The sequence below is a fragment of the Cyprinodon tularosa genome, unplaced genomic scaffold, assembly GCF_016077235.1.
Source record: "Cyprinodon tularosa strain WSP-4 unplaced genomic scaffold, ASM1607723v1 ctg63, whole genome shotgun sequence".
NCBI classification, from domain to species: Eukaryota; Metazoa; Chordata; class Actinopteri; order Cyprinodontiformes; family Cyprinodontidae; genus Cyprinodon; species Cyprinodon tularosa.
The window spans coordinates 1,515,209-1,542,924 of record NW_024039374.1 but is presented as its reverse complement, the minus strand read 5'-3'; the positions used below and the strand labels follow the sequence as shown (position 1 = coordinate 1,542,924).

At 37.2% G+C, this 27,716-nt stretch overlaps 1 protein-coding gene across 3 annotated transcripts; it reads right to left on the bottom strand.

Annotated features, from left to right (window-relative positions):
* Positions 1-103: 103 nt before the first annotated feature.
* rnf122 (ring finger protein 122) lies at positions 104-27,525 on the bottom strand. Of its 3 annotated transcripts, none has more exons than XM_038308137.1 (6): positions 27,103-27,525; positions 18,785-18,941; positions 4,563-4,608; positions 4,440-4,481; positions 4,264-4,343; positions 104-2,046 (listed from the first exon to the last, which is right to left on the bottom strand). In XM_038308137.1, the coding sequence occupies exons 1-6, from the start codon at positions 27,125-27,127 to the stop codon at positions 1,932-1,934; spliced, it is 465 nt and encodes a 154-aa protein (XP_038164065.1). In that variant the 5' UTR covers positions 27,128-27,525; the 3' UTR covers positions 104-1,931. The 3 variants fall into 3 exon arrangements, with proteins under 3 accessions (XP_038164065.1, XP_038164064.1, XP_038164066.1); XM_038308136.1 differs by having other exon boundaries at positions 4,264-4,346; positions 27,103-27,521; XM_038308138.1 differs by lacking the exon at positions 27,103-27,525 and adding an exon at positions 24,082-24,292 and having other exon boundaries at positions 4,264-4,346.
* Positions 27,526-27,716: the final 191 nt, after the last annotated feature.

Sequence of the window (27,716 nt, the reverse complement as noted above, 5' to 3'; positions counted from 1 at the left end):
TTTAAATGGTAACTTTGACTCTGAGAAACTCGATGTTTCACCTGAAGGGGGCGCCAAATACACAAAATAGCTATAAAATAAACCAAACACAAAGCTGAGCAAATAACTTTATTATTTTTTGTTTTGTTTCACTTTTTCAGTCATTTACATTTGTTGTCTTACAAAACGTGGAATGTGGCTGGAGTCAGAGAGAAAATGTTTTGCTGGTCACTTCAGAATCACCTTTTCCCCCTTTTTTCTCTACTATTTTACAATTTCAATACAGTGCAGGTGTCTGGCATGATCACAACAATGTGCTCTGTGGGTTTTGAGCTTTTTTCAGGCAGTATTAGGCTTTTAAGGAGAACAAAAACACTTTAGGGAGGAATGTGAAAGACAATCCTGACAAACATGTTTATGCTGGATTTCTAGTCTCTGAGGCCCTGCAGTCCTGCTGTTCCCTTTTAACTTATTTTATTCCATTAAAACGTTTACAGAGATTAGTGAGTTCAAAGTGCAATCTGCAAAAATTATAAACTTTTTTTGTTCATATACATAATATTGTGTATTTAGGTTACTTAAAAAATGTTTATTTTATGGATTAAACAAAAAAAATGTCATTTTCAAATCAGGATGCAGAGATTAAAGGAAAATTTGCAGAAAGGAAACAGCCCACTTTTATCTCTTAATTACAGAAAAATGTGTTAAAATAATAATCATTATAGATTTTAATCAACAGGTGATTCAGTTTCCTTTCTCTAACTTCAAATAATAATAAGTTAGTTATAAGACTGATGTAAAAAAAAAAAAACGAAAAATAATTTTACTTCTTAAGTCAATATCTGAAAAAACTAAACTTAAAATCAGAGTAAAAAAAAGAAAAGTAATTTTTTAACATTTAATTTGGCTTAATGTTGGCACTGAGTGCAAGGATGAAGCTGAGACGTTTTCTTCCAAGCAGATCAAAGAGAAGACAATTCATCCAACGAACCAATAAAAAAATTTTGATAAAATTATCTCAAATCACTTCATGTAATCCCCTCTTTCTTCTACATATTTTATATTTAAATTATGTTCTCAGCTTTTGGTCTGTATTCTAAAAAATGCGTTTTTTTTATCTCAAAATAGGGGTGAAAAAATCCTTTAAATTGTGTTTATTTTTATACTTCTCAATCTAATACACTTACTTAGCCTCAAATTGTGACAGTGATGGACAGGATGATTATCTTCCAATTTTCTGAACAAAAACATATCTGGGAAATAAGGAAATTGTGTTAACATCTTAAATAAACCCAATGCCATAGTGTGTCTGTTGAATAGATATTAGAACAGGCTTTCTTTTTACAAAATTGATTGAATTATTTAGCTCTAGTTAAGCTGACAGTTAAAACCCCACATATTACACTGATTTATTTATTTGAACCTTTTAACCACATTGAGTTAAATTAAAGAAAGTGCTCCTGTTCTACTGGGCCTCTATTAATGACAAGGAACAGTACAGGATTTCTGTCTGCATTTGTCTTTTATTCCCTCTCAGAAAATCGTCATCTGAAAGGCGATGTCAGCTGGTGACTTCATGCTTGTGCCCACTGTCATATGCAAAGCTGGAACACTGACTCCTCGCTTAGGCTGTTTTTCTTCCTGTCAACGCTAATTGTTGTCCAAGCGGCAGCAGAACGGCTGCCTCCTCCTCCTCCTCAGCCATGCCGTTAACCTCATTCCAGGCAGCAGTGAAGGATGTGAAGGAATGGGTGCAGGGAGGGATGCTGAAAGAAGAATGGTGGAGGGGTGTGTGGGTGGCTGAAAATAATCTCACAGCAACCCTCAGAGGCCTTTCTCCTGGTGGTATCTAGGTTACCCCATGATGACTGGCTGTGCTTCGACAGCGTGTCCCTGCTCTTGCAGGTCATGATGTGGCTAAGCACTAGGCTCCCATTCGGCTAAACCGGAGGCTATACCAGTTCATCAAGCAGAGTTCCAATGCTGTGATGCTGCTCGGGGGGGCCCGCTATGGGTTTGTTGCACATGGGGCACACACAACGCACCTCCAACCATTTTACAAGACACCTGCAAAGGAGAAAAAAAGGAATATGTTGAAATGTGAGAACTGATGAAGGTTTGATGGAAAGCAGGATGTTACAGTCTAGATCATGGGTCTGCGAGCTTCGAATGTCAAAGAGCCATTTTGCCCCGAGTCCAGCTAAATAAAAGTCATTTAGCACCGGAAATATTATATAATCTCTTGAAAAAACATAACTTATTATTTTTGTTAAAGCTCTACTGTAGGAAATCTGTTGCCACTGTAAAAAAAAAAAAAAAACAACAGTTTATTTGTATTTTTGTTATGGTTCTGTTTGAGTTTTCATTGGTTTAATTTCCATTTTGTGTTGCTTTCTGGTTGCAATTGAGTTTTTATGTATTTCTTGTTTACTCTCTGTTACCCTCTTGTGTGAGTCTCCTTCCCCTGGCTCCCTTCTAGATTCTTCCATCCACACCTAATCTGCTGTCACCTGTTCTGTGTCCCATTTATACCCCTCTTGTGCAGTTTCTAATTGCCGGTTCATCATCATTCCCTGCTCCTCACGTGTGTTTTCCCTGATGTCTTCTGGTTTTTGGTTTTCTATTTTTTTTTTTTTTTTTTTTTTTTTACCTTGCTTCTGTTACATTTGGATCTACATTAAAACTACAAGAAACCACCTCAATTCCTGTCTCTGCATTTGGGTCCTCTAAAAACCTCCACAAAACCTGACAATTGTTAGGTTTTAAAACATTGAAAATGTAAAACATTTCATCATGTGGATCATGTGGATTTTTCTCTATAGGAGATTATTTGATGTGTAAAAAGATGAAATAATCAGAAACAAAAGAAAAAACATATATTGTACTTTTAATGACATTTTTTGTGAAAATGAAATTTCATTTTTCTTTAAAAAGAATTTCAATAAACTACATCATGCCACCATGGAGGAGAAACTTCACCGTGATTGGCTCACAATAAAGAGTTGTTACAACTCCAGAGACAAGAAATAAAAACCTCTAACACTGGCCTGAAACAGGAGCACATCAATTATTTTCTATATGTTTACCAGCTTATGCCCAATTATTTTGTACAGTATTCTATAGGTATGTAAATTGAATAGCCATTTAATAAACAGGTAGAACTTCTCACTCTTAGCTCTGGGCTTGTTTAAATTGTTTTCTTAGCCAGGACTTTACTTTTTTTATTCTCAACCAGTCCTTGTGGGATTTATTTGTACGTTTTGTTCATCTTTTTATGTTGAATTAGTCCCAGTTCATTTTGTCTTTCCCAAATGTTGTATTTTCGTTAAGCTCTCTCTATATTATAGGTATGTTAGGTACAGAAACATACATCATCATACTATGATGCTTCTAACTCTATGCTTTATAGTTTGATATTAAAAAATATATATATTTTTCTAGACTGCATGATTTCTACTTTGGTTTCAAAATCACTTGTAAACCCATCTAGTTCCCTCTTCTCTGTCTACATTCTTTCTGGCAAAGGTCAGTCTGGCCTGTTTCCTCAGAGAACAAAGGTTTCCTCATTGCACACGTCATGAAAGTTAAATAAAAGGTACATTGATAAAGTTTTAGGGGTTATGGAGAGTTTTTTTAGCACCCTCCAGTCTGCGTCTGAATCTTGCATGGGAAGTGGTGCCTAACTAGAGCAGAGAACTTGGACCCTGGGAGGTTCCTTCATTCAAATCTCACAAAAAGCTCCCTGTTACTGCAAGATGGCAGCTCACTACCCCCCAGAGGGATGGGTTAAAAACAGACGCAGGCATGCTGAAAGTTGTTTTGAATATCTTCCACCTGTGGGTTATTTACTGTAAAATGTAATGGCTGAATTCAGATTTTCTTGAGACCTAAATACCTGCAACCTTCTTGGATCTCACCATGGAGTTCAGCATGATTTCAATGGTCAGGAGTATGCCCAGCTAAATGTCTACGGTTTAGATAGGGTAAACCTTCTTTGTGATAATGTATAATGTTGTTGCCTTCTGCAACTGATGTGACACTGATGTTTAGGATTCTATATTCTTATTTTTAGAGGAAAAAAGGTTGTGGTGCCTTATTCATTCCTCACCAAAAATCGTAATTTAAAACGAAAAAGTATATATACATTTCTTTTAATTTTCGTGTTTTGTTTGGTTTTTTTTACAAAAAAGACAACTTCTGAACTCTGACCTTTACAACAGCAAGTATAAGTAAATGTGAATTTGCGAAGACCACAAAGAGAGACTCAGTGGTGCTTCTACTCACTTCCTGTGGAAAGCATGTTGGCATGGTAACACCCCGAGCTCGTCTTTCACTTTAAAGTCCTCCAGACACACGGCACACGTCTGCTGCAAAAGTGACAGATGACACAAAGCGAGATGAGACAGACTCTAAAATTATCCTCAAACATACGGCCATAACTGGACGGAAACCAAACTTACGCCATGAAGGTTTAACTTTTTCGGATCTCCTTTTAACACCACCTGTAGAATTGATAGATGCACACTTTAAAATGAGATGTTTTATTGTGGTAATAATGCTGCTCATTCACACTCCTGCCTTACCTCTCTGTAGCCAAAGCGCTCACTTTGTGCTTGGTGTCGTAGTTTGCTGTCAATGAGATAAAAAAAAATAAAACATTTCAACATAGCAGAAAATAGTCAAGCAACCTGAATGTGCATGCATTATTTAAAAGAGGTTCAACTGTTGTTTAAATACTTTATTTTACCTTAAATTAAAATTGATTACCTCTTTTTTTGTACTCGACAATGACCCTGACTCTTATGCTTAATGTGGTCTAGATGGTATTTTTCCAGAACTCCTGTAAGTCAACGTTTTTTTGCTCATCTACTGTTCAAAAAATGGTTATAACATCACATTATGAAATATGTGCCAAAGAGCCAGAGAGTAGACAAGAAGACTACAAAGTATCAGAGAGAAAAGTTGTTCACCTAAAGCTGTCTATTGATTTTTATGTGTGTGCGAAAAGTGAAGAGTTGAACTTGACCAAACTGCAATGTCTTTGTTTGATGTGGAAACTTAACTTCAGCTAAAACAAAAATAATCTTTTCAGCATTTTTTTTCCTTAGGTCTGAAAAGGTCAAATGACTGACTCTTCTGGTGTTTTAAATCATTACACTGGTTTATTACTTCATTTTAAAGAGCGTCATCAGCCTAACCAATTAGCATGAGTTAGATTTTTTTTTTTAAAACATCATTAGAAAATGATCAAGAAATTGTCAACTGAACTAAAAACCTACGGAAAGTCTTGAAGAATATTCAAAAACTCCTCTTTTAAACAAGTATAGGGTAGTTTGGCTCATAAAAGGCAAAACATGCAGTTAACAAGTATGCTCTAAGTATGATAAACCTAAATGTTTCCAGCATTCAAGGAAATGTAATTAGGTTTTTTATGGGGGCTTTACTTAAAAATACAGAGAAACTGAAAATTTTTCATGACAAACCACAACTAACAATTTCTAACCCTTTATGCATTTATAGTGGGGATTCCCAGTGGGGACATGAAGCAGCCAGTAAGCCTCTAAACCTCACTGTGTTAATGATAATAAAAATAATTGAACTTTATTGATCTCACATTGGGCTGCTCAGTGAGAGAGTGGGTGTCACTGAAGCCCTGCAGCAAGAAGGTTCTGGGTTTGATTCCCGACTCAGGGTCTTTCTGCATGGAGTTTGCATGTTCTCCCTGAGCATGGGTGGGTTCTTTCTGGGTACTCCGACTTCCTCCCACAGTCCAAAAAAATGACTGTTAGGTTATTTGGCTTATTTAAATTCTCCTTAGGTGTGAGTGTGTGTGTGTGTGTGTATGATTGTTTGTCTCTGTGTTTCCCTGCGATGGACTGGTAGACAGCTGGAGAATTGATTGATGACACATTGGAGAAATTTACCTCTGCATTTAACCCATCCCCTTGGGGAGCAGTGTGCTGCTATTGTGCATCACCCGGGGAGCAGTGTGGAGCTCAGGGTCTTGCTCAGAGACCCAGAGTGGCAGTCTGTGGGAGTGGGGTTCAAACCCAGAACCTCAGGATTCGAAGCTCTATGCCCTAACCACTAGGCCGCCACTCCCCTTAAACCCATTTGGAAAACCCTAGGTCCGGTGCAGTATATTTTATGAAGGATTGATTATTCTATCGTCTGAAGGCTGGCATTTTGGTTCATTCTAAAAGCATTGTGCAATTTTTATTCCTTTATTCTGGTGCCTCTTTCAAGAGTTAAGATCTATAAATTCCAGTCATTTCTTTTTACACAAACATTGGAAGAAATTATTGCTAAACGATTCATGAACAAATCCTAATTTATGTCAAGAAGCACACCGAACTTTTCAATTTACCTTGTAAAAAGCCTTTTCTGCTGCCACTGAGACACTTAAATCATTCTTAATTTGGGTGTGACAAAAGTCTTAGGCTGGTGAATCTTATTTTATCTATAGCATACTGATTTCTAATAAATCAAGTCTGGACTGGATGTATTATATTAGGTGTATTTTCCTATCTTGTCAAGCCTTGTGTAGAATCTCTTGCAGATAATTTTCAGATCTGCATTTATAAGTGATATCTATCTATCTATCTATCTATCTATCTATCTATCTATCTATCTATCTATCTACCTACCTACCTACCTACCTACCTACCTACCTACCTACCTACCTACCTACCTACCTACCTACCTACCTACCTACCTACCTACCTACCTACCTACCTGATAGGCTTCAAAGATATTAAAATTTTTATAGTTAAGATCTGTTAACAATCAAAATATGTTATAAAAAGTAAAAAAAAAAAAAGATCCAAATCAAACAGCTTATCGGTTTCAGTGAGATTCAAATTTTTTTGTAACTTGTAAATGTGTAATTAAAATCTTGAAGGGCAGGGATTTTTTTCTTTCTGATAAATAACTGTCGTTTAGAGCCTTAGAAGCCCCAAATTACGGACAAACCTTAAATTCCTCAATTATCAAGCACACAGAAACACCCATGGAGTGACAACTGTACTACAACTACACACGTTCCAATACAGCTAATGAGTATGCAGACTCTTTAAATCACTGACCCTCTCCCCACCCTCCCAAAAATGACAACAATGGCGAGGAGATCTTTATCGCTTAGTGAGTCGCCTCAGTTCGGCAGGTTATTTTTGGCCTCCTGTTTTTTCACAACTATACTTAGAGCCCAATATCCATTACTGTGTGCAGCTGAGTACTAACATAATCATTGCAGCTCAAGCCTCTGAGACAGAAAGCCAAAAATCATAAAACATTATTAATGCAAAACTAAAATGAAATATCTATATCTAAAGTGAGAAAGCATAAGTGAGGAAATGACAGTTATTTTTTTTTTTTTTTGTAAGTTGGTTTATTGTTTACTGCTTCACATGAACAATGTGAGGATACACAGTTTAAATCCGCTGGGATTTCCCATGGGTAGAAAATGATGTGATGACGGAGAAAGGGGGATGGGAATGAGATTTTCAGTTGTGCTAAAAAAAAGTTATGATAGTAGAGCACCTTTAAGCATACATTCCTGTCAAATTAGTCAAAGTTAATTTGGAAATAGTTACACTGTAAAACAACAGAAATGGTTGGGTGATATTTTTTTTTCATTTTTTACAGGCTATGTTGCCTTAGAGCCCAAATAAACAACCTTTATTAATATTCTAAAATATGTTTACATGTAAAGAACTTTAGCCACAAAGCTAAAAAACTCTCAAAGTCTGAGAAAAGCCTCATCAGCCTGTGATTTTTATTCATTTTCACTTAATTAAATCTGTCAGCATTCAGATGTTTATTTAACGCTTCCTGTTTTTTTAGTGTTCAGTCCTTCCAGTTTGCTATCCGATGATTCATCCTCCATTCAGTCCAGCCCACTTCACCTCTAGTTTCAGCTCTCTGACTCTGACCTTGAACCCTTCAAACAGACCCACCCCACCTTGTGATCAGAGGCGTAGACAGAAATTTTTAATAGGGGTGGCCAGTCAAAAACCAGTGTAAACTGAGGAGTGGCCCGAAAGCGAATAGGCGCCAGAACCTCAGGGTCCATCTACACCGTTTCAACAGGAACAAGCACAACATCCATATTTTCTAAATAAAGACAAACTATACATTGCTACTATTTTCATTTTGATTAAAAATAGATGCATATATTTTAACATCCATGCTGTCTAAATAAAAGGTATAGTGGACAAAATATCTGGGGCAAACTAATTTTCCATTGTCATTACTTACCTACTTTTATAAAAAAATTGTTCCGCATAACATTAATATTACGTGTACTAATACCTACATTAAATTGATTTCTAAGTTGTTATGAAAGTAGATATTTATCTATAATTTCACTGAAAACTCCTTGATGACTTGCAGACACATAATTTCTCTTTACCCCATATAACACAAAATTATGGTTTTAAAAGAGCATGAATTCTGTATATATCAACTTTAATGTTAGTATTTTGATGTGCATAATTAACTGCAGCGTTTTAATTGTCAAGTAACTATTAATATATGAAAAATGTAAATGTTTAATAAGTTTAAACATTCCTCTTGATAGTATTACTGCTGCCACCGTCTGTATTAGAGGGAAATAAATGGTAGGGGTGGCCACAGGGGTGGCCAATGATTGGTTAAGGGTGGCCATGGCCACCCCTGGCCCCCCATCTAGTTTCACCCCTGCTTGTGATCACACTTCAAAATAGGCTTTCTTTTGAGTGGAGTGATGTCAGCTTTTCAGCCTCTTTACAGAGACATCATCCACTAAGCTTTAAACCTGTAAGGTCCATTAACTATTTCAACAGTTGCTGTTCTGCTTAGATGAATTGCTCATGGCCGTAGTTTCTTTTCTTTTTAAAAGCTACGCTGAAAGCAAAATAATGTATTGGTGAATATGCTTCGGTTAGTGGTGGTTTTTGTGACTTTTCTGCTTGTTCCAGTTATTATAATACTTTTAGTATGATTAGTTATGCATTTTATAAATATTCAAACCCTGACTAGAAAAACAGATCTTCTGCATAGCAGCCCTTACACGTCAAAACCAACTGGTTTGTGCTAAAATATTGTCATGATTTGTTGAAATTAAGACCTGAAGAGAAGCAACTTCTCCTGGTCAGACCCTGTAATTCAGTTAAAGGGTGGAATCGGAGTAAAAAATAAATATGCACGTCCAGGAGAAGGATGTGGTCACTCCTGTGGTTGGAAGTTGGGGGGATTTAACTGGGAGCTGCAGGGAAGGGCTGCCATTCGCCTGCCGTTTGACTGGGAAGTGTCATTTTGAATGGCTGCTACTGTATTTAAAGTTTTTTTTTATTATTCCATACTTTGACATTGAGCTGCTCTGGAACCAGCAAAACTAATCTCATGTAATGTTAATGTGTTGAAATGCATATTGTTTCATTTCCATCAGTTTAGTTTTTAATTGTGCAGATATTCTTCACTAAAAGGAAAACAGGATGGGGAGGAAAAGGCAGAGTCAAACCAAGCTCCTCTTTGGGCCAAGCAGCAAGAGGAGCAGTGAGGAGAGACATAAAGGGAAAGCAGCTACTTTTAATCATTTTTTTTTATGATTAAGGATGATTACATAAAATATTAATGCAAAGGAAGTCAAATCTTTTAAGAATAAACATGAACCATTTTAACTTTCTGATAAAGGAAGATCTGAAAAGTATGGCAAACATTCATGATAGCCTCCATGAGTTATTTCTTCTTTTTGTAAAATAACATATTTCTGCAGCTTTTCTTCAGAGAGAACATCTATGAACAGCAGTTTGAAAGACTTGCCTTAGACTTTCTGTTAGATTTTGTTCTGGACGTTAACTGAGCCATTCTATCTATAAAGAAAAGCACCCCTACAGCATGACACTGCCACTGTTCTGTGGATTCACATGGGATCCCACCTCACCAATGTACCTGCTTCCAGATGTTAAAACAAAAAACAAACAAAACAAAATCTGCTTTAATGGGCCTATGTAATGCACATTCAACCTTTTTTCAACTTTTAGCTATGCTGTAATTCAATTCCTTTATTAAATTAGGGAACTCATCGGCATGCTTTCAGTATTGTCTGATATAATCTTTCAAACCAAACCTTGGATATTGATTGTTCCACAAATATAATTCCCCAATATAAAAATGAGCCAAACTGCTATTTTTAATGACTGCACATGAAAAAACTACATAATCGGTAACTAGGTCTGAGAAAAAAAAAGTATCAGTACCAGTTAATGGAAGGTTGAGTTGCCCTATCCTGAGCTATCTCTATAGTTATGCTGCTATAAGCTTAGACTTCTGGAGAACATAGGGATCCCTATTTCATCATTCCGCTTCATTCTATCTCCATTCTCCCAATCTGCAGAATCTGTTAGTTCAGTCTCTAATGTTATGCTCTCTCTGCTTTTTCTCACAGTAGCTTCGCTTCGTCTGTTCCTGTTTGGCTGTGACACCATCCTGGTGAGAAATATCAGCTGTGCTGTTGCCACCAACACCTTGTTTATAGATGTTCAAGATCGGCCTGTTTTCCAGTGTAGTCCTGTTTCTCTGACTGTGACTGACTGGATGTGCTCTCTTCATCCTCTGACATGGGAATTTGCTCAGTGCTCCTCTTCCTGGCTGTGTGTTTCCAGGATGGGGCCGCCTTTAACAGTTGCCTTTTGTATCTCTGCTCCTGTCTCCTTGAACCCCAGTCGATCTCAGCAGATGGCCACTCACACTGAGCCTGGTTCTGCAGGAGGTTTCTTCCTGTTAAAAGGGAGTTTTTACTCTCCACTGTCGCTACAAGCATGCTTAGTGTGTCAACGAGTCGATGCAATTAACTGGTTTTCCTTACATAGAAAACTTTTGAATCAATTTGACTGTAGGATCTGGTGAACTGTAAAGTGCCTTGAGATGACATGTGATGTGAATAGGCGCTATATAAATAAACTGAATTGAATTGAATCTTTCTATCTATTTCTTTATAAACCTGTTTGAGCTTTTTTTTTTTTACATTCTCCAACAGACCTCTGAGAACTTCAAATGACAGCGGTATGTAGCATTAATATGGTTTCTGAAATTGTTTAGTGCAAAGACTACCTTCAGGGAAGTAATGAGACGTATTGGTGCAAAATGTGGATATACAAAATTTGTTCTTGTCAATTTTTATTAATACTCAATAAGAACTGGTCGAAGAAAGAAGTTCCTTTTAGAGGTACACGTTATTCCAGTAGAATAGAATAGAATAGAATAGAATAGAATAGAATAGAATAGAATAGAATAGAATAGAAAATCAGTTTATTGTCCCCTAATGGGGAAATTCTGGTGTTTTAGCAGCAAATAGATTGTAGAAAAAATGGTCATACAAATCTCGACCTTTGAAAAATGTATAAGAATAACGTACTAGTGACAAGTTAAAAAATAATAAAATACTGTACTGTAAAGAGCTTTAACAATATAAAACTATGCACCTGGAGAATAGATAACCAATATACAGCTATGGACATTTTAACAGTAATGGATATTTAAAAAATAGTAGCAGCATCTGAGATGTGCAAACTTACAGCAGCATATTATTTTACTGACTAAGGTAGAAACTGTGCAAAATAAGCATCAATGTAACAAATTATTGAGGTTGTTGGTTATACAGTCTTACAGCTGCTGAGAGGAAGGATCTGTGATAACGCTCCCTGGTGCATTGAGGATACAGCAGTATGTCTCTGAAGGAGCTCTTCAGTTCTGGAATAGCTTCATGCATGGGGTGGGAGACATTATCCAACAGAGATGTTCATTTAGTTAGAGTCCATAGGGCATCCAATCACAGAGCTGGCCTTCCTTTTATTTATTTTTTTCTTGAAACCTCACAGTGGCATATAAAGCAAGCCTTTGAATCATTACACTTTAAAGCAAAAAAATTAATTCATAAATAAAACTGAACATCACAAGCTCACACCCAGGCCTGAAAGATAATAGGAAACCCTGAATGAGATGATTCACCTGCTCTATAAATACATTCACAATCACACTTCTAACAAAGATTGCCATCATCTTGTTAATGTATCCGGAAAGAGTGACTCAGTCTCTAAGACTTGTGGGCGAATAGAAACAGGAACAGAAGAGAGGTGAGGTTTTACTGGCACAGAGGTCTGTATCTCTGTCTGTCAATCTAACAGCAGTTTGTCAGTGAATTAGGTCTAAGTGTAATATTTGAATTGCATGACTATCGCTGATAAGGGCTAAGTTTTTTTACAATTAATTCACAATCTTTTTCCCATATAAACAAGAATGCAAACATTTTGCACTGCTGGTAGAGATGGAGGTGTCGGTTGCAACCTACTCACTAATTATTCAGGGGTGACAAGTTTTCCACCATATTCGGAGAGTGTTGAATATCATTTATCAGCAAACAGAGTAAATTTACATCAGTTTTCCTTTTTTAATGAGCAGCTCCTTGTTTGGATTACAATGAAATGTTTTCTAATTACACCAAATAATCGACACAGAACATACTTTAGGCATGGAGGAACGACCTACAAATGAATCTAACTGATAAAAGTGGCTCAAACCTTAAATTCACTGTCTAAACTCCTTCAATATACACAGGTGGAAAAAAATAATAATGGTATCCCTCATTTAACGAGAGAAAACCTCACAATGCTCATAGATATAAATGGAGTCTGACGAAGAGAATGATTAAAAAACAATCTATTATACTGAAAAAAAAGGGTCAAAGATTGCATTTCACCCATGTTTAACGGAATTATCTTGACCTGTGAAATAGGCCTGCACAAAAAATGATGGTATCTTTACTTTAATATTTTGTTGCGCAACATTTCAAGGCTATCACTGCAATTCCTGTAAGTCCCAATCAGACTTCTGCTCCTCTCTGAAGGCATTTTGGTCCACTGCTCAGGAGCAAACTGCTCCAGTTGTCTCAGACATCATGTTCCAGCTCATTCCAAGACTGTTCAGTTAGATTTAGATTCAGAATAGTCCAGTATTATCTTCTTAGTCATTGTTGGGTTTTTTTTAGCTGGGTGTTTCGGGTCCTTATACTTTTGAAAACCCATGACCTAGAGCTGAGACCAAGTCTCCATAGAATACCTTGGTAGTCTTCAGATTTTAGAGTACCCTGCAGAGATTCAAGACACCCTGTCCCATGAAGAAGCACTAGAACATGCATGACTGAGCCTCCACCATGTTTCACAATAGGGACAGTGTTCTTTTCCTGGTATGCTTCATTTTTCTGTAGGTGAAGTTATATTTTTGTCTAATCTGTCCATAGGACATTGTTCGAGAAGCGTTGTGGTTTGTCACCATCTAGTTTGGCAAATTCTTGTCTGGCTATTTTGTGATTTTGTATCCAACAATGGTGTCCTTCATAGTTGTCTCCCATTAAATCTATTTTGGCTCAAATATGGATGGATGGTGTGTTATCACATTGATGGTCCTTGAGCTTGAAGCTCACTTTTAATTTCTCTAGAAGTTTTTCTGGTCCTTTTCGTTACCATTTCTATATTCTGTCCCTTTGATTTGTCAACAATCTTCCTTATGTGGCTACATCCAGGAAGGTTGGATACAGCCCCAGCAGGTCTAAAAGTTCTGAATATTGTATGCAACTGTAGCCACAGGAACATCAAGCTCCTTGGAGATGGTCTTATAGCCTTTAACTTTAACATGTTTTTCTATCATTTTATTTCTTATCTCCTGAGAGAACTCTTTCCTTCATTTCCTCTGGTCCGTGTTGAGTGTGGTACACACCATGTCACCAAACAGCATAGTGACTACCTTGAACCCTATATATAGGCCCACTGACTGATTACAAGCTCGTAGACACCTGTGAATAGGGTGAACAGATGTCCTGATTTGTGTGGAACCGTCCTGCATTTTTGGATGATAAAGGACATTTATTATTAAAACTCACTGAATTTCCCAGAATCAGATCAGTTTCTGCAAACCAGAGTGGTCAAACATTTCTCCAATGTGATTTAACTGCTTTCTGCAAGTTATCAAAAGCATCAGGCTTTTTCTATGAAAGGCAGCCAGTTGGGTTTAGGGTTTAGAGGGCAATTACTTTTTTCAAATGGGGTCTAGTTGGTTTATATAACTGTCTTCATGACTGACTTTTGTATTTACTCAGGTTATTTTTGGCTGATATTAAAATACAGAAGCAGAAGAAATCTTTTTCTCAGCAACTTGTGTGAATGACTATTTGTGACTGCAGATGAGATAAGCTCTTTCATATGATTTTTTTAAACCATGGGTATGATTGCACCTCATAAATCTTGTAATACTGTTTTTTTATACTCATTGGCAGATGATTTTTTAAAGCCTAGATTTATTTTAATCCTTATTTCAGAAGTCTTACCTTCCGGTTACTAATGATATGATGTAACTCTCTTACAGGAAGAAGAATAAATGCAAGACACCTGCCTTATGTCACTCAGCTGGAGAGAACATTTGTCCTATCTGCTTCCAGCTGACTCATTGCTAAAACTGAGACATTTTGATCCTTTTGGAAAGGATTGCATTATCCCTGGTCTGAAAATATCCCTCCACTACAACAAACACAGGCTAATTTGCTAAATAAGGAGCCATCCAATCAAATCCCTCCCCCAGGTGTTGGCGTTTCCTGGTGAGCTTTTGTGCACTGCCTGTGCAGCGGTTTTGTGTGCTCCCACAGTGAGCTACTGAGGCGACGGTTATTCTGAGCTCATCTCTGTCCTCACACATTGTGACCAGTGGCTTCCTGTTGCCTCACATCCCGTCCTTTGGACACATATGCCTGCGGGCTCATCGGGGGACTTCACAGTGAACAGCAGGAGAGGTCACCATGTTCCCCTTTGTTTTCCTGCCCTCCCTCACTGGCCTTCTCGCCTACACACACACACACACACACACACACACACACACACACACACACACACACACACACACACACACACACACACACACACACACACACACACACACACAAGTTTGTATTTCTACCCAAATTAGATCTTGACTGTCTTTCACTTTAGGGACTGGAACTATACATAATCCTTACATTTACCTAAATATCTAAACCAAGTGCCTATCATTAAAAATGGTGCTATGCCACATTAAAACCAAAATTAAAGTCAAAAGTTTAAGTCATTATACCAGAAAAGTACCTAAATAAGGAACACGAACAAGTAAATTCACACACATCCACACAATGACTCTATGTTAGCAGACTTATAAAAAAGGGATGGATCTGTCAGACTGTTGATCTCCTGACTCTTACATCACAGAGAGGTCGACTCCTGTTGTATGCTATAAAATGACTGTATTATATTTGGGGATCAAATTTCTTACATTTGATCCCATTCCACTTTAGATAAACTTTAGTGAAAGTATATTTATATTTATTTATATATATATATATATATATATATATATATATATATATATATATATATATATTTATATATATATTTTATTTTTTATTTTTTCATCTATTTAAATATTCCTTTCATCTATTGTCTAGGTTTCCACTTATACTTGCTGGGTCACGGAGGTGTTATGTAACAAAGTACAAATACTTCGAAACCTTACTTAAAGGTATTGTGGATTTTCTCAATTTTTTTAAAAGACCCCCCCAAAAAAATGCACATGCACAACACTGTACCCGCTCCTGAGAGGAAATACGCCCAAGAGCATGCATGAGTCCATTTCAGCTCATACACGCTCTATTTAACAGTTGCTGTTCTTATAGCTCATACAACCTTACTGTGTCTGAACATCAACTCTAACCCCGAAATCCCACAATCTTTATATAGAGCAGGGACTATATAGTGGATTTTATAGTGAACTCAGCTAACTTGCTGTTTGGACGGATGATCATTACTTTTTGCTCCCTGTTGGTCACGTGACTACTCCTTCACCATCTTTCTTATTAGTTTGCAAAATAGTCGCCGCTGTTGGCTATTTTGCAAAGGATTATGGAAATCCCATAATGCTTTGCGAGGAGAGCTCTCTGCGTGGAGCATTTAGGGTTTCTGCCTCATCTGAGGCCATTCTTCTCATACACTTAGTCGACACTTTTTCTGTTATGACCCTCTGCCATTTTCAAAGAACCACGGTGAGAAAGGTGAGCTTCAATGACTGTCTGAAACTGTAGCTCACCACAAATATACGCCTGAAAGTGCGCATGTGCAGAAAAAGATAGCTATTTTGATGATCCACCTGGAAATAAAAGATTGTCCACTATAACTTTAAGGAGAAATTTTGTCTATCTATTGATTAATTAACTAACTTAATTAATTCCTGGATACTAAAATAAACCATTTTTCAAGATGATGCAAAGTTAAAATTGACACAGATACAATGAAAACAAAGAAAATTAAGTATAAGGAGGTTATCATCTCGAAAATGTTCCTTTAATAGGGTAGCACAATAACCAGAATGGGGTTTTAAGCATCTGTCCTTAACATTTTCCCCTCCATTTCTTTTATTTTTATACTTGAAGTAGTTTTTAAAATGTTACTTTTACACTTACTTGAGTAAAAAGCTTAAATTGATACTCTAACTTCAACAAACGTTTTTTTTTACTTTTTTTTTAAACTGTAGGATTTATACTTCTACATTAATACTTTTGACACCTCTGCTGTGTCACATGAGGGAGGGTTGGTGTCTAGCTCCATAAAAGGTGATGCACACCCTGAACAAGTCGCTGATCCATCAGAGCAACACAGAGACACCCAGTACAAACAAATAGGGAAATTTAAGATCAACTACAAATCAGAAGCTTGAAGACAGAAAGAATATAGACTTGGAACTGAAACCAGGACCTTCTGGTTATAGAGTAACAGTGATAAAAAAAATAAAAAACGCACCACTATACAGCCCTGAGAAAATGAAATGTACCTACTAATGAGTGAATCAGGATTTTAAATGACGTCATCCTGTTTGAAATAACAAACAAGCCTTTGCAGTTATGTGGGAGCATTTATCGTTATTAGGGGTGTAAATAATAATTGTTTTGTATCGATGCATCGATTCAACAGCCGACGATCCGATGCATCGACATGTCTGCAAGAGTATCGATACATGTTTTGTTTTTTTTCCTCCGGTCTATTTTTATCCATTTGCTCCTGGACGTTATTCTGACTCCTGTGCTGCGGTGGCGCTTAATGTATTTTGCCCTCCTACCTCGCTTCCTTTAGCCACTACCCTCTTTCCACATGCACACACAGTCGCGTAAACAGTAGGCAAGACAGACATGGCGGAGGAAAAAGAAGATGATGTATTCTTGAATATTGAGAATAATAGAATCGTCGGGTCAGGAAATCGATACTGAATCGAATCGCCATGATGGATTTGATTTACACCCTTAATCTTTTTCCTGATAATTTGTCATCACGAGTTTTGAAGCAAAAAATTAGAATTATAAATTATAAACCTCCCAAAAATGGGTGAATTGTCTGAATGTTTTACTTCTAATTCGTTCTTGTTTTTGGAGCATTTTTGAATGTTCAAAGAATATTATTAGATATGGCGGCTGTGCGATGTTTATAAATTATTTATTATAGTAATAAAATAATGCTTCTTTATGTTACTGGTGTCCTGCAGAAGCCTACTTTAAATTTTAAATGTTATTTAACAGCAGTATCTGTGATTGTGGGGCTATGATTGCTATGGCATGCAGCCACAACCATACAGTGACGTAAAAAAGACTGTAAAGAAGTAAGGAGGTTTATTTTCAACCTTACTTTTATGGTTGTCATGATGGTAATACTGAACAGGGTGATAAGATTTTAAGTCAATATCGCTCAGCAACTTATCAAACACGTTTCAGTTGACTTTCCATTTGGATCCATTGCTTCTTTTTATTTGGATTAACTCCTGACACTGTGCTGTCTTAAGTTTAAAAAAGATTTTGCAGTTTTTTTAACATTACTGGCAAGACGCAGAATACTATTGTGTTGGAAATCCTCTCTGCTGTATGACACTTGGATCAGAGAAGTTCTTCATTTCAGTAGGCTTGAAAAAATTAAGTTTACCTTACGGGGGTCTATGAGAACGTTTTTAAAGATATGGCAACCCCTTTTTTTATTATATTTGGAGTGTCGTAATATTCCTTCCTAAGCTGGCTAGAATTTGTAATGTATGTATTTATTTATTAATTTTTGCCATCAATATAATTTCTTCTATCGTTATATTTATAACAGTTTTTTTTACCCACAAGTATAGTAATTCATAATATTGGAGACCTGGTTTTGTTTAGTTTGTTTAGACGCTACCACCAACAATCCCTCATTCTGGGGTTCTTACTATATGGTAAGGGTTAATGAGCTGCACATGGCGCACTGCACAAAATATGTCCCACCAAATACCAGACTTCATTTACACGTTTATGTTTTGTTCGTTTTTAGGTTAAATCTGGTCGGTCGGTCATAGTCTTGATTTAGTCCAGAAATAGTTATTGAAAATTGGGCTGTTTTGGTAAGTCTGATTTTTTCCCACTTTAGTCCAATAATAGACGTTGAAAAGAAAAATTACAGCGTTTCACCTTTCACTTTGCAACCAAATATTGAGATTGTTTGGACATAAATCATGTCGTCTTCTCAATGTCTTTTCACCACTTTTAGCTCAGGGGGGTCCATCAAATAAGCTTTTTAAATACCTAATACTTTATTTTTGTTTATAAATCAGAGAAACATGATTTTTTAAAACATTTTAGTCACCAATTTAGTGTTTTTTAGTTATTTAAGTCCTCTGCAGCTTATCATGTCCCAGTCAGGACACGGCTAATGCTTTTTTAATGTTTCCTCTTGGTGTCGCCACTTACCTGATAAAGTAGCAGCAGAAGATGAGGCTCAAGATGAAGACAAAGATGCCTGTCCCAAAGATCACCATGTAGATGTTGAGGGGAAGGTCCTGGAAGGTGATTGGCGGCATGGTGCACGACTTGTTCGAGTAAACCAGTCCCAGACCACAGAAGCAGCCTAAACAAGACAAAGGGAGCAGTTGCAGAAATAGTTCCTCATAAGCAAAAGCTTCCGAAATAACAAAGAAAATTCTTAAAAACATCTAAATGCAAATCTCCAAGGCAAACTTTGTTGTTCCAAATGCTTCTAAGCCTGCAAAAACATCCCAGATGTGAGGTTTGATATAGCAACACATCAATGATCCAGATTCAAACTAGTAAAAGTCTAATCAATATTCATGAATCCAACAAGCCTATCTTGAAAAAATCCGGGAAAGGAATCATCCCTCTTTGTTTTTGGCAGTGTCTGACAGTGGAGCAGTACATGTCTGACTGCAATATCTCAATCAATGTTTAGCAAGGGGTTTATGGCCTGTTTTAGCAGCTGAACTCAGCTCATATAATACATTTTAGACAGACCAATAGTCCAATTTTGTGTGTACAGTCAGGAGATGTCCCATTTGTAACCCGACATGGCTGTGCCCAGGTGCACAAAGCAAGGTTTAAGAAATATGGATGGGCAAGTTTGGTGTGGAAGAACTTGATTAACCACTAACCAACAAATATTGGGACAAATCAGTGCAGGAACGGTGAACCAGGCCCTCTCCTCCAACACCACTGTCTGAACATACAGACATGTTTCCGAGAGAAAGGTTAGCTATTGAATGTATATCTAAACATCCGGCAGAACTCTCTAAGACACTGTGCTGGGTTGGTTCTGGATTTGCTGCCTTTTTGCTATTTCTATTCGCTTTAGCCCTGACATGACTTCAATTCAATTCAGTTTCAATGTAATTCAGTTTATTTCTATAGCGCCAATTCATGACACATGTAATCTCAAGGCACTTTACAGTTCACCAGATCATACAGTCAAATTGATTCAAAGTTTTCTATCTAAGGAAAACCAGTTGATTGCATCGACTCATTGACTCAAAAGCAATCCCTCACACTAAGAATGCTTGTAGCAACAGTGGAGAGGAAAAACTCCCTTTTAACAGGAAGAAACCTCCAGCAGAACCAGGCTCAGTGTGAGCGGCCATCTGCTGAGGCCGACTGGGGTTCATAGAGACAGAAGCAGAGATACAAAAAGCAGCTTTAAAAGACTTCAATAGTTCTTTTATTTTTTCACCTGTCTAATTCATTTAAGCACATCTGCAAAATATGCTGACATTGTAATGTACTGGCGCTCAGCTGAAAATTAATAAAAGCAAGATGACCAACATATCACACACAAGTGTTCTTGTCTTACTGTATGTAGAGAGGAGAGTTTGTTGACACTCTTTAAATCCCCTACCCCAGCAGTATGTAAATGTCAGTCCTCCAGTGTCCCTCTCCTGCAGCTTTTGCATGCATCCCTGCTACAAAGCATCTGAAAGAAATGAAGCTAAATTGCCTCCTTGGAATAGCACTCAGTTTAGCATGGGTCTGGCCAATAATTATTCATTTGTTTCTGGCGTGTTAGAGCAGGGATGCATAGAAAAGCTGCAGGATAGTGGCACTGAACCCCTGACCCTCTGATAATAGCCCTAATACTAACCATTACCATAATCTTTACTTAGACTCAGTTCACACCTTAGACCTAACCCTAACTGTTAGCAAAAAAAAAGAAAAGAGAAAGAGGACAAGCAAAATCTTTTCAGTTTGTTAAAAAAAAGTCCTCACTCTGATGCCAAAACAGAAGGACACACCCACAAAATTACCCACCAAAATACATGAATGGATAAGTCCAATGGGTATGAGTATTTTTGCACATTGTATTTAACAAGTAGGTCACATCAAACACAGAGCAACCTTGAGTTTTCATATAAGAACGGGGAGAACAAACAAATGTAGAGAAACAGCAGTGATGTCTGAGACAGAGAAGCGCAGAAGTCGGTATCTGCATGAAGCTGAGATTAGGTCAAGTTAATACAGTGAGTGATAATGAATCAGAGGCCGCAGAAACAAGCTTCTTTTGATTAGAACAGGGTTGAAGAAATAAAGCTGAGAAACTTTGACAACTTTTCATCAGGGCATGAAGCACCTAATGTGTCTAATTAACTCGCCTTGGCTGAAAGAAAAGGTAGTAATCACTGAACCAAGTCTGCATGTTGTCTGATAAGAGATCTGTGGCTCTAGGTCCTTAAACCAACATGAGAACAAACTGTATTATAAGATCCATTCTTAGAGGTCCCTCCAGTCCACAGTTACAGCTTTATATAATGATTCTTTACAATGACAAATGGTTCTTTCTATGTCAGAACTGTTGCAGTCTAATTTCCCTCAAGAGTTATTAAATTTTTATGTAACTCGGTTTAATAAAGACTTTTCCCTGAAAGAAAAAAAACTGTCAATTGCTTCTTGTCTGAAGTGCAAAGTGGGTGTGGATCCTATATCTGTCTTTAGTAATTACTCCTCACACAGGACTGGGTGAAGGATGGATGAGAAGGCAAGGCATCAGGAAGGATGGATAATGGAAAATAAAGACACTCAGATAGATAGATGGAAGCGTTGCTAGGTGTGATTTACCATAAATTAAACTTAAAGAGATATCATATTAGTTTTTATTTTTAATCCTTAAAATAGCCTGATTGACAGCTCAGTAGTTTGGCGCTGATGCATCTATAACTGTGTTGCCAATTTTCCTGAATTTCAAGCTTCAGGCCGGAGCTTCCCGCGCAGTTCGGCGGATGTGTCGTCAATCGTGTACTTTCTGTTTGCTGCACCGAGGTCCTTCTCCCTCAATGTAAGGTCACAAAAGTTTTTTTTTTAAAACTTGTTAAATATGAGCACGAGTTTCGAGAGCGAGCAGAAGAGTGGTGCAATTATGTGTTTTGAAGAAAGGAATCGTCTAATGACAGGCTGAAGTGTCATTAGAAAAATCTGTAATGGCTCTTGAGGAAAAGAGCAGTGAATAATGAGGAAAAATAAGATACACAACTTAGGGTTGTCACGATACTAAACTTTTCAACTCGATACCGATACTAAGGAAAATATTCGATACTCAATACCATTTTCGATACCACTAGGATAAAATTTCCAAATTTCAACAGAAATATTTTGATTAATAATTAGAATACAATAAATAAATCAATACAATAAACAATAAGAACAACATTTTGAGGTTGTTTGCTGTGCACAGTATTTAACAAGTTTGATAAAAAACTTACAAAATTAAAATTAAGTTTTCCTTCCTTGGCTATGCTTTGCACACATAACAATGACACTCGCCAAACCGGTTAAGAAACAAAAATAATTCTCAGCAGCTGCAACTGTTACAAAAAAAGTCTGAAACTGAAAAGTGCACAGAATTATTCAATCACAGTGTTCAGAAAGTGCATTTTCCTCTATTCCGCACTTTAGATGAATGACTGTTTAGGTGCGACTGGTACTCGATACTTTTGAAAATGAGTATTGTATCCGGATACAACATTTCAGTATCGATACTTTTTTGAGTATCGATACTCTCAGCTCTATAATTCAATTAGAGCTGAGGGAAAGAACCAACCGGGACCAGGACTGAACAATATCACTTGCAATCTGAAAATTTTGATGATTATTGAAATGATAACATGAATCTCCAGAGAGAGGGTTGATTACAAACACAGACACCCAATATTTCAATTCAGCAATATAGATCAGTGTTGATTCCAGGCAAATCTCTCGGTAAAAATAATTTTGCAAATAGGCAAGTATTTTTATGTTTTAAAATACAGAGAGCCGACATTTCCTCACTGCATATAGATGCAATTATTTCCATATAATGATCCATTTTATATTTTTCCTCACTGGATGCAGGTTTCAGTGCCATTTATAAATTGCCATGTGTCTTTATTATATGTGTTAAATGTATCTAAAACAACAGCAAACCTTAGAATAATGTGGAACAACAGTAAACAAAGGCACAGATGGGCTGTATGAACAGACTGAGATGAGCGGATGGATGAGCTGAAAGTACCGATGATGGTTATTGGATTGATGATGGATGAATGGATGATTAAAAGGCTGGCAGGATGTACAGCGTGAGGGATGAAAAACAAGTCGGTGATTACTTAAATGGAGAAACTGTTGCAGGAAAAGAAGAGAATGGTGGGCATTCATATGGGATGAGTTCTGACAGATGGAGAGAGAAGGATCAAACAGCTGGATGGAGAGACAAACACATGGAGGTAAGAATTAACATTGCACAAACAGGCAGGCAGATGAAGACCGTCAAAGCTGTCATTACACTGTCATGGCTTTTGTTTGTTTTTTTTTTATCTTGGTATATCTTGTCGGTCCTGTTGACAAACTGACATGCTGACATTTCTGTCTGACTCTTCTCCAGTCTGAGCATAAGATCGATCTTTTCTCTTCCTCTCCTCCAGTTTGAAGCAGCAGAGAATCCCCCATTAAGGAAGTTCAGGTTCAAACCACTTTGCTCAGATAGAGGCATACAGAGACATCAAAAGCAGGAGTCGGGTCTTTAATCAGCACCAAAGATGAAACCCAGCTCAGAATCAACACTCAATCTAATTTGCTAGTATAACAGTTAAAAAATAAAACTATATATCTGATAAAAATGCTCTTATTATTTTATATAAACCTTTTTCACCAATTGAGTGAATTGGAATTGGAGTTGACTAAATGACTGCAACGTGTCTAAGGTGGCGGCTGCAAAAAAAGCCCAACTTACTCCAAGAAAGAGGGAGATTTTGCTAATAAAGCCTGCTTCTGAAAACATAAAGTAAATAAAGTATCTACCTCCATATGACAAGCAGCATTTCGTATTGCTTCAAATAGATTAGTACAATGAATACTGGCTAAAACTGGGCCATCTTGCAGCTTTAGAACAGTGCAGTGAAAAAGAAATTAACTTGGTACAAGCCAAAAAGTTGATTTTATTGAAATGCTATAATTTTTTAGGTACTAATAATCTTTATTTTGAAATAGTTTGTACTCCAATGTGTCCTTTCCCATTACACAGCATCCTCAGATGAGGATAAATCAATCACAGTTTTCTCCAAAGCTTCAGCTCCACTTTCTTATCCCAAACAAGGTAGACTGTTTGACTGCAGATGCTTTATTATAAAATATCAGCTGCATTAGATCAGAATATCACTGAGGTTATGACCTCAGCATCCAAACCCAAGCTGGACACTCATTAGGATGGGAAAATGCAAACTACCAGATATGCTGACCTCATTTACTCCACCAGCCAGACGATCGAAAGAAAGACGCCCTAAGAGGAATGGAGGACATTTTTGCTTCTGTATTCATCTAACTGCACAGATGAGACTGCAAATCATCTCTGAAGCTGTTGTCTACCAAATGTAGGTCATATTAAAAGAAGCTTTAATGTAGCTCCATCACATAACAACTAATGTGCAGGCAGACAATCTCTCCCGGTGTTCTACCTTTTCATGTGTGGAAATCAGACAGCTATTTGTAATATTTTGATTTGGGTGGAGCCTTGCATGATCACTGACCTATATAACGGCTCTCTCATGAGGCGGATCGTTGCCATGGCGGCAGGAGTAGCAAATGCAGAGTGAGGACGAAGGCTCTCGCGAGGGGAAGTTCTCATTTTGAGGACAAAGAAGAGCCGTGTGAGACAGATTCCTTGGCTGTCGTTAAAAAAAAAAAAAAAAAAAGGAAAAAAAGGGACAGGGGAGCCCCTATGTGATCCAGCGGAGCGGTGAAACACCTCGTTGGAGGATGTTTCCCTGAGACGGGATGCCAGTGGGGGTTTGTCCTACATACAAAGATTTCACACAAAGCTGCATCTGCGGCTGCCTGAGCTGAAGACAGAACTCCACATCAAATATTCAGCATTTTATACGAAGGGGAAAAATCTCCAGCCAGTCTGTGGTGGTCTCAAAGATTTAGCAGGATTTCATTTTCAAATGCATTGAAAGGATTACATCTGTGATGAATAATAATAAAAAAAATTGATAGTCAATAACATGCTAAGGAATGGGGAGTTCACAGCTACTAATGTATTGTAAGTATCAAATAAATAAAGGTTCAGCACTGCTAAACGCACTGTTTAAAATTATATTATGGCAGATTGACAACAGCTTTGCAGGGAATAAAATACTACAAATGATCCCCCTTCTGTTTTGCAAAGGTGATGAGCAAGATGAAAAAACGTACACTTTTTTTTGTTTTTTATATCCCAGACAGCACAGATTGGAAATATGACGCAAACCACCCAAAGTCATGGGGTAACACCTAAAGGAGACACACTCTTTACTCTAATCAGTGTAACTCTGTTCTTATTTGATTTGAAATGAGACAGACAATACAATTTAATAAAACACATGACATGATAATGTATGAGTTAAAAAAAGCAAGAATTAGCTAAAGGATATTTTCCATCTGTAGTCTTGCAGCCATGATGTTAGAAAAGCAATAAAATACAAGAATATAAGTACAGCACCAACATGAGATTAAACTAGACTGATCCTGACAAAAAAAAACATCTAAACAAAATACAGGTGCTAAGAAAACAGGGACAATACAATTAACCACAAATATAAAAAATACAGTTGTCGATCCAGGAGAAGAAGCTCTGTAAAGCAGTAGATTTCCAGCTGGTTACCTAACCACACAGATGGACTCATTAAGAAACAAAGATTGTTTTTGTACTTAAGTTTTTAGAATACATTTTCTTCTAGGGTGCTTTGACCCTGAAAAACATAGTAAGCAGGGGAGTAATCAGAAATCTGGAAAAACTATATCGGATAATATGACCCCTGTTGATGTTCTGCTCTTTAAAGAATAACATTTAAGGAGACAGTATTATTACTTTAGATTATAAGATTATAAGACATAAAAGAAAAAAGATTTTTAAGGAGCTGGAGTTTTAAATTCAGAGGAAAATAAAAAAAATGTTCGACATATGATGGCCATTTATACTTTTTGGTCTTAGTCTAAGTCTAAATATTTTAAGATAATGCTAATAACTAGAGATGCACCAATAAGAGCAAAGAATAGAACTTTTTTTGGTATTATAAGATTTTTTTCATATATATTAATTCAAGGTTCTACCACAAAAAATGTATACTTTTTGATATCTGAACCCACTAGTATAACGTTGAGCTCAAACTGCCTGACACTGCTTCATTTTCCTGCATGTGCTGCTCTCTGTGTTTGTGAGTGTGCTTTGAATAGCTGGGGAGTTAAGCCGCACAAAGGGGGGAATTGTCTTTTGTCTCAGTACCAACCAGCAATCCACAGACAAGGCAGCTGCATTCAAACATTCAAAGTTAAAGGGAAAAGACCTCCAATCCATCATCTGCACAAGCTCTAGCTGTCACAGCAAGGCACCGAAGCATTTGTTGCAACAAACAGGCTCTTTTTAGCTGTTTGTGACTCTAGAGGAAGGGGGGCAGACTTAAAACTGGGATAAGAAGTTTTGCAAATGTAACCACCATTCAGACATGAGTGCCCAAAGCCAATTGCTGAAAGTGATAGGTCATAGTTAGAGTAAGTCAGTGTTAACAAGATTTCCCTGAGATGTTGCAAAGTGAGCACAAAGACTGGCTTTGTGTGGATCCCTGCTGAAACAACAACAGATGAATATAAAGGCTTGCACTAATTAAAAAGCTATGCATCCTACTAAGCTAAGAAAAAACTATTTCATCTTAAATTATAGAACCACTTGTTGGCATAACAACATGAAAATAAACAGTTTATAACATGCTTTGATCACAAAGTAGTATTAAAAAAAAGCTTAAAATTACCATTTCATTATCAGGTATATTTTTTTTTCTAATCACATAATGGATGAATAAGCTTTCAATTTTTTGGTTGGTGAAAGAAATTAAATATTTTTATCCTAAATATATTTTTTAAGTCAGTAATATATAAAACATATTAAAAATCAGAGTCATAAATACATGTAGTAGGGTTTTTAAATTGAATAAACTACAGGCCCATAAAGCATTTAAACTGCTACAGCTGCAATTCCTGTGCAAAATGACAAAAAAAACTTGTCATTGTTAGAATATGAATTACTATCATTATGGATTCATAGTTTATTTAAAACTGTAAACATCCTGGATGTTGGATGTCATAATAACCAGTAATTTACTCATATTAGGTCATAGATGGAAATGAAATATAATCAATGGTACGTCACCCTGTTTGAAAAATGATAAGGTCTCCCAGTCACAACATAAGGCCAGACAGAGATGTTAATATAAATGCATCCTCACCGTTACACCACTGAAACGGGTGCATCAATGCACCAGAGGGAGTCCCTGCCGCCGGGTTCGTGTTTACCAACAAACCGCAGACGCTGGTGCGGATAGAAGCGCAGACGAGCCGGGGCTGACAGCAGAGCAGCTGGGTGAAAGGTGAAACAGACAATAGCACCTGATGAGCGGTCCTCCGAGGAGGGAAACATACGGAAAGCGTTTTTAATAAATGTCAAAACGGCCTGCCATACAACGATGGATCATCGCTGCAGAATCAGGAAAAGCAGAAACGGAGATTTACTTTATTTTTATTAGCTATTTTGTCATTTCGCCCTAGCTACTGTGAGTCTTCCTTTATTAAAGCCAGCATGGCAGTGACCCAGTGGCAGTGGCAGCGTCTGACTGAGCAGAGAAAGTCACAGTAATGGTTCTGTTTTTCTGCTCCCGCCCCGATGGACACCACCGATGAGCGGGGAGACCAATCAGCAGCCCGCATGTCTGTGCGTTACTGTTAGGGGGCTGCCTTTCAGGGGCGAACCACTGAAACCAGGGGGCCGAGGGCACAATAGGGCCACCAACAGAACAAAAATTTTGCCTAAAAATCATTTAGATGCTACGGAGTATTAGGACCA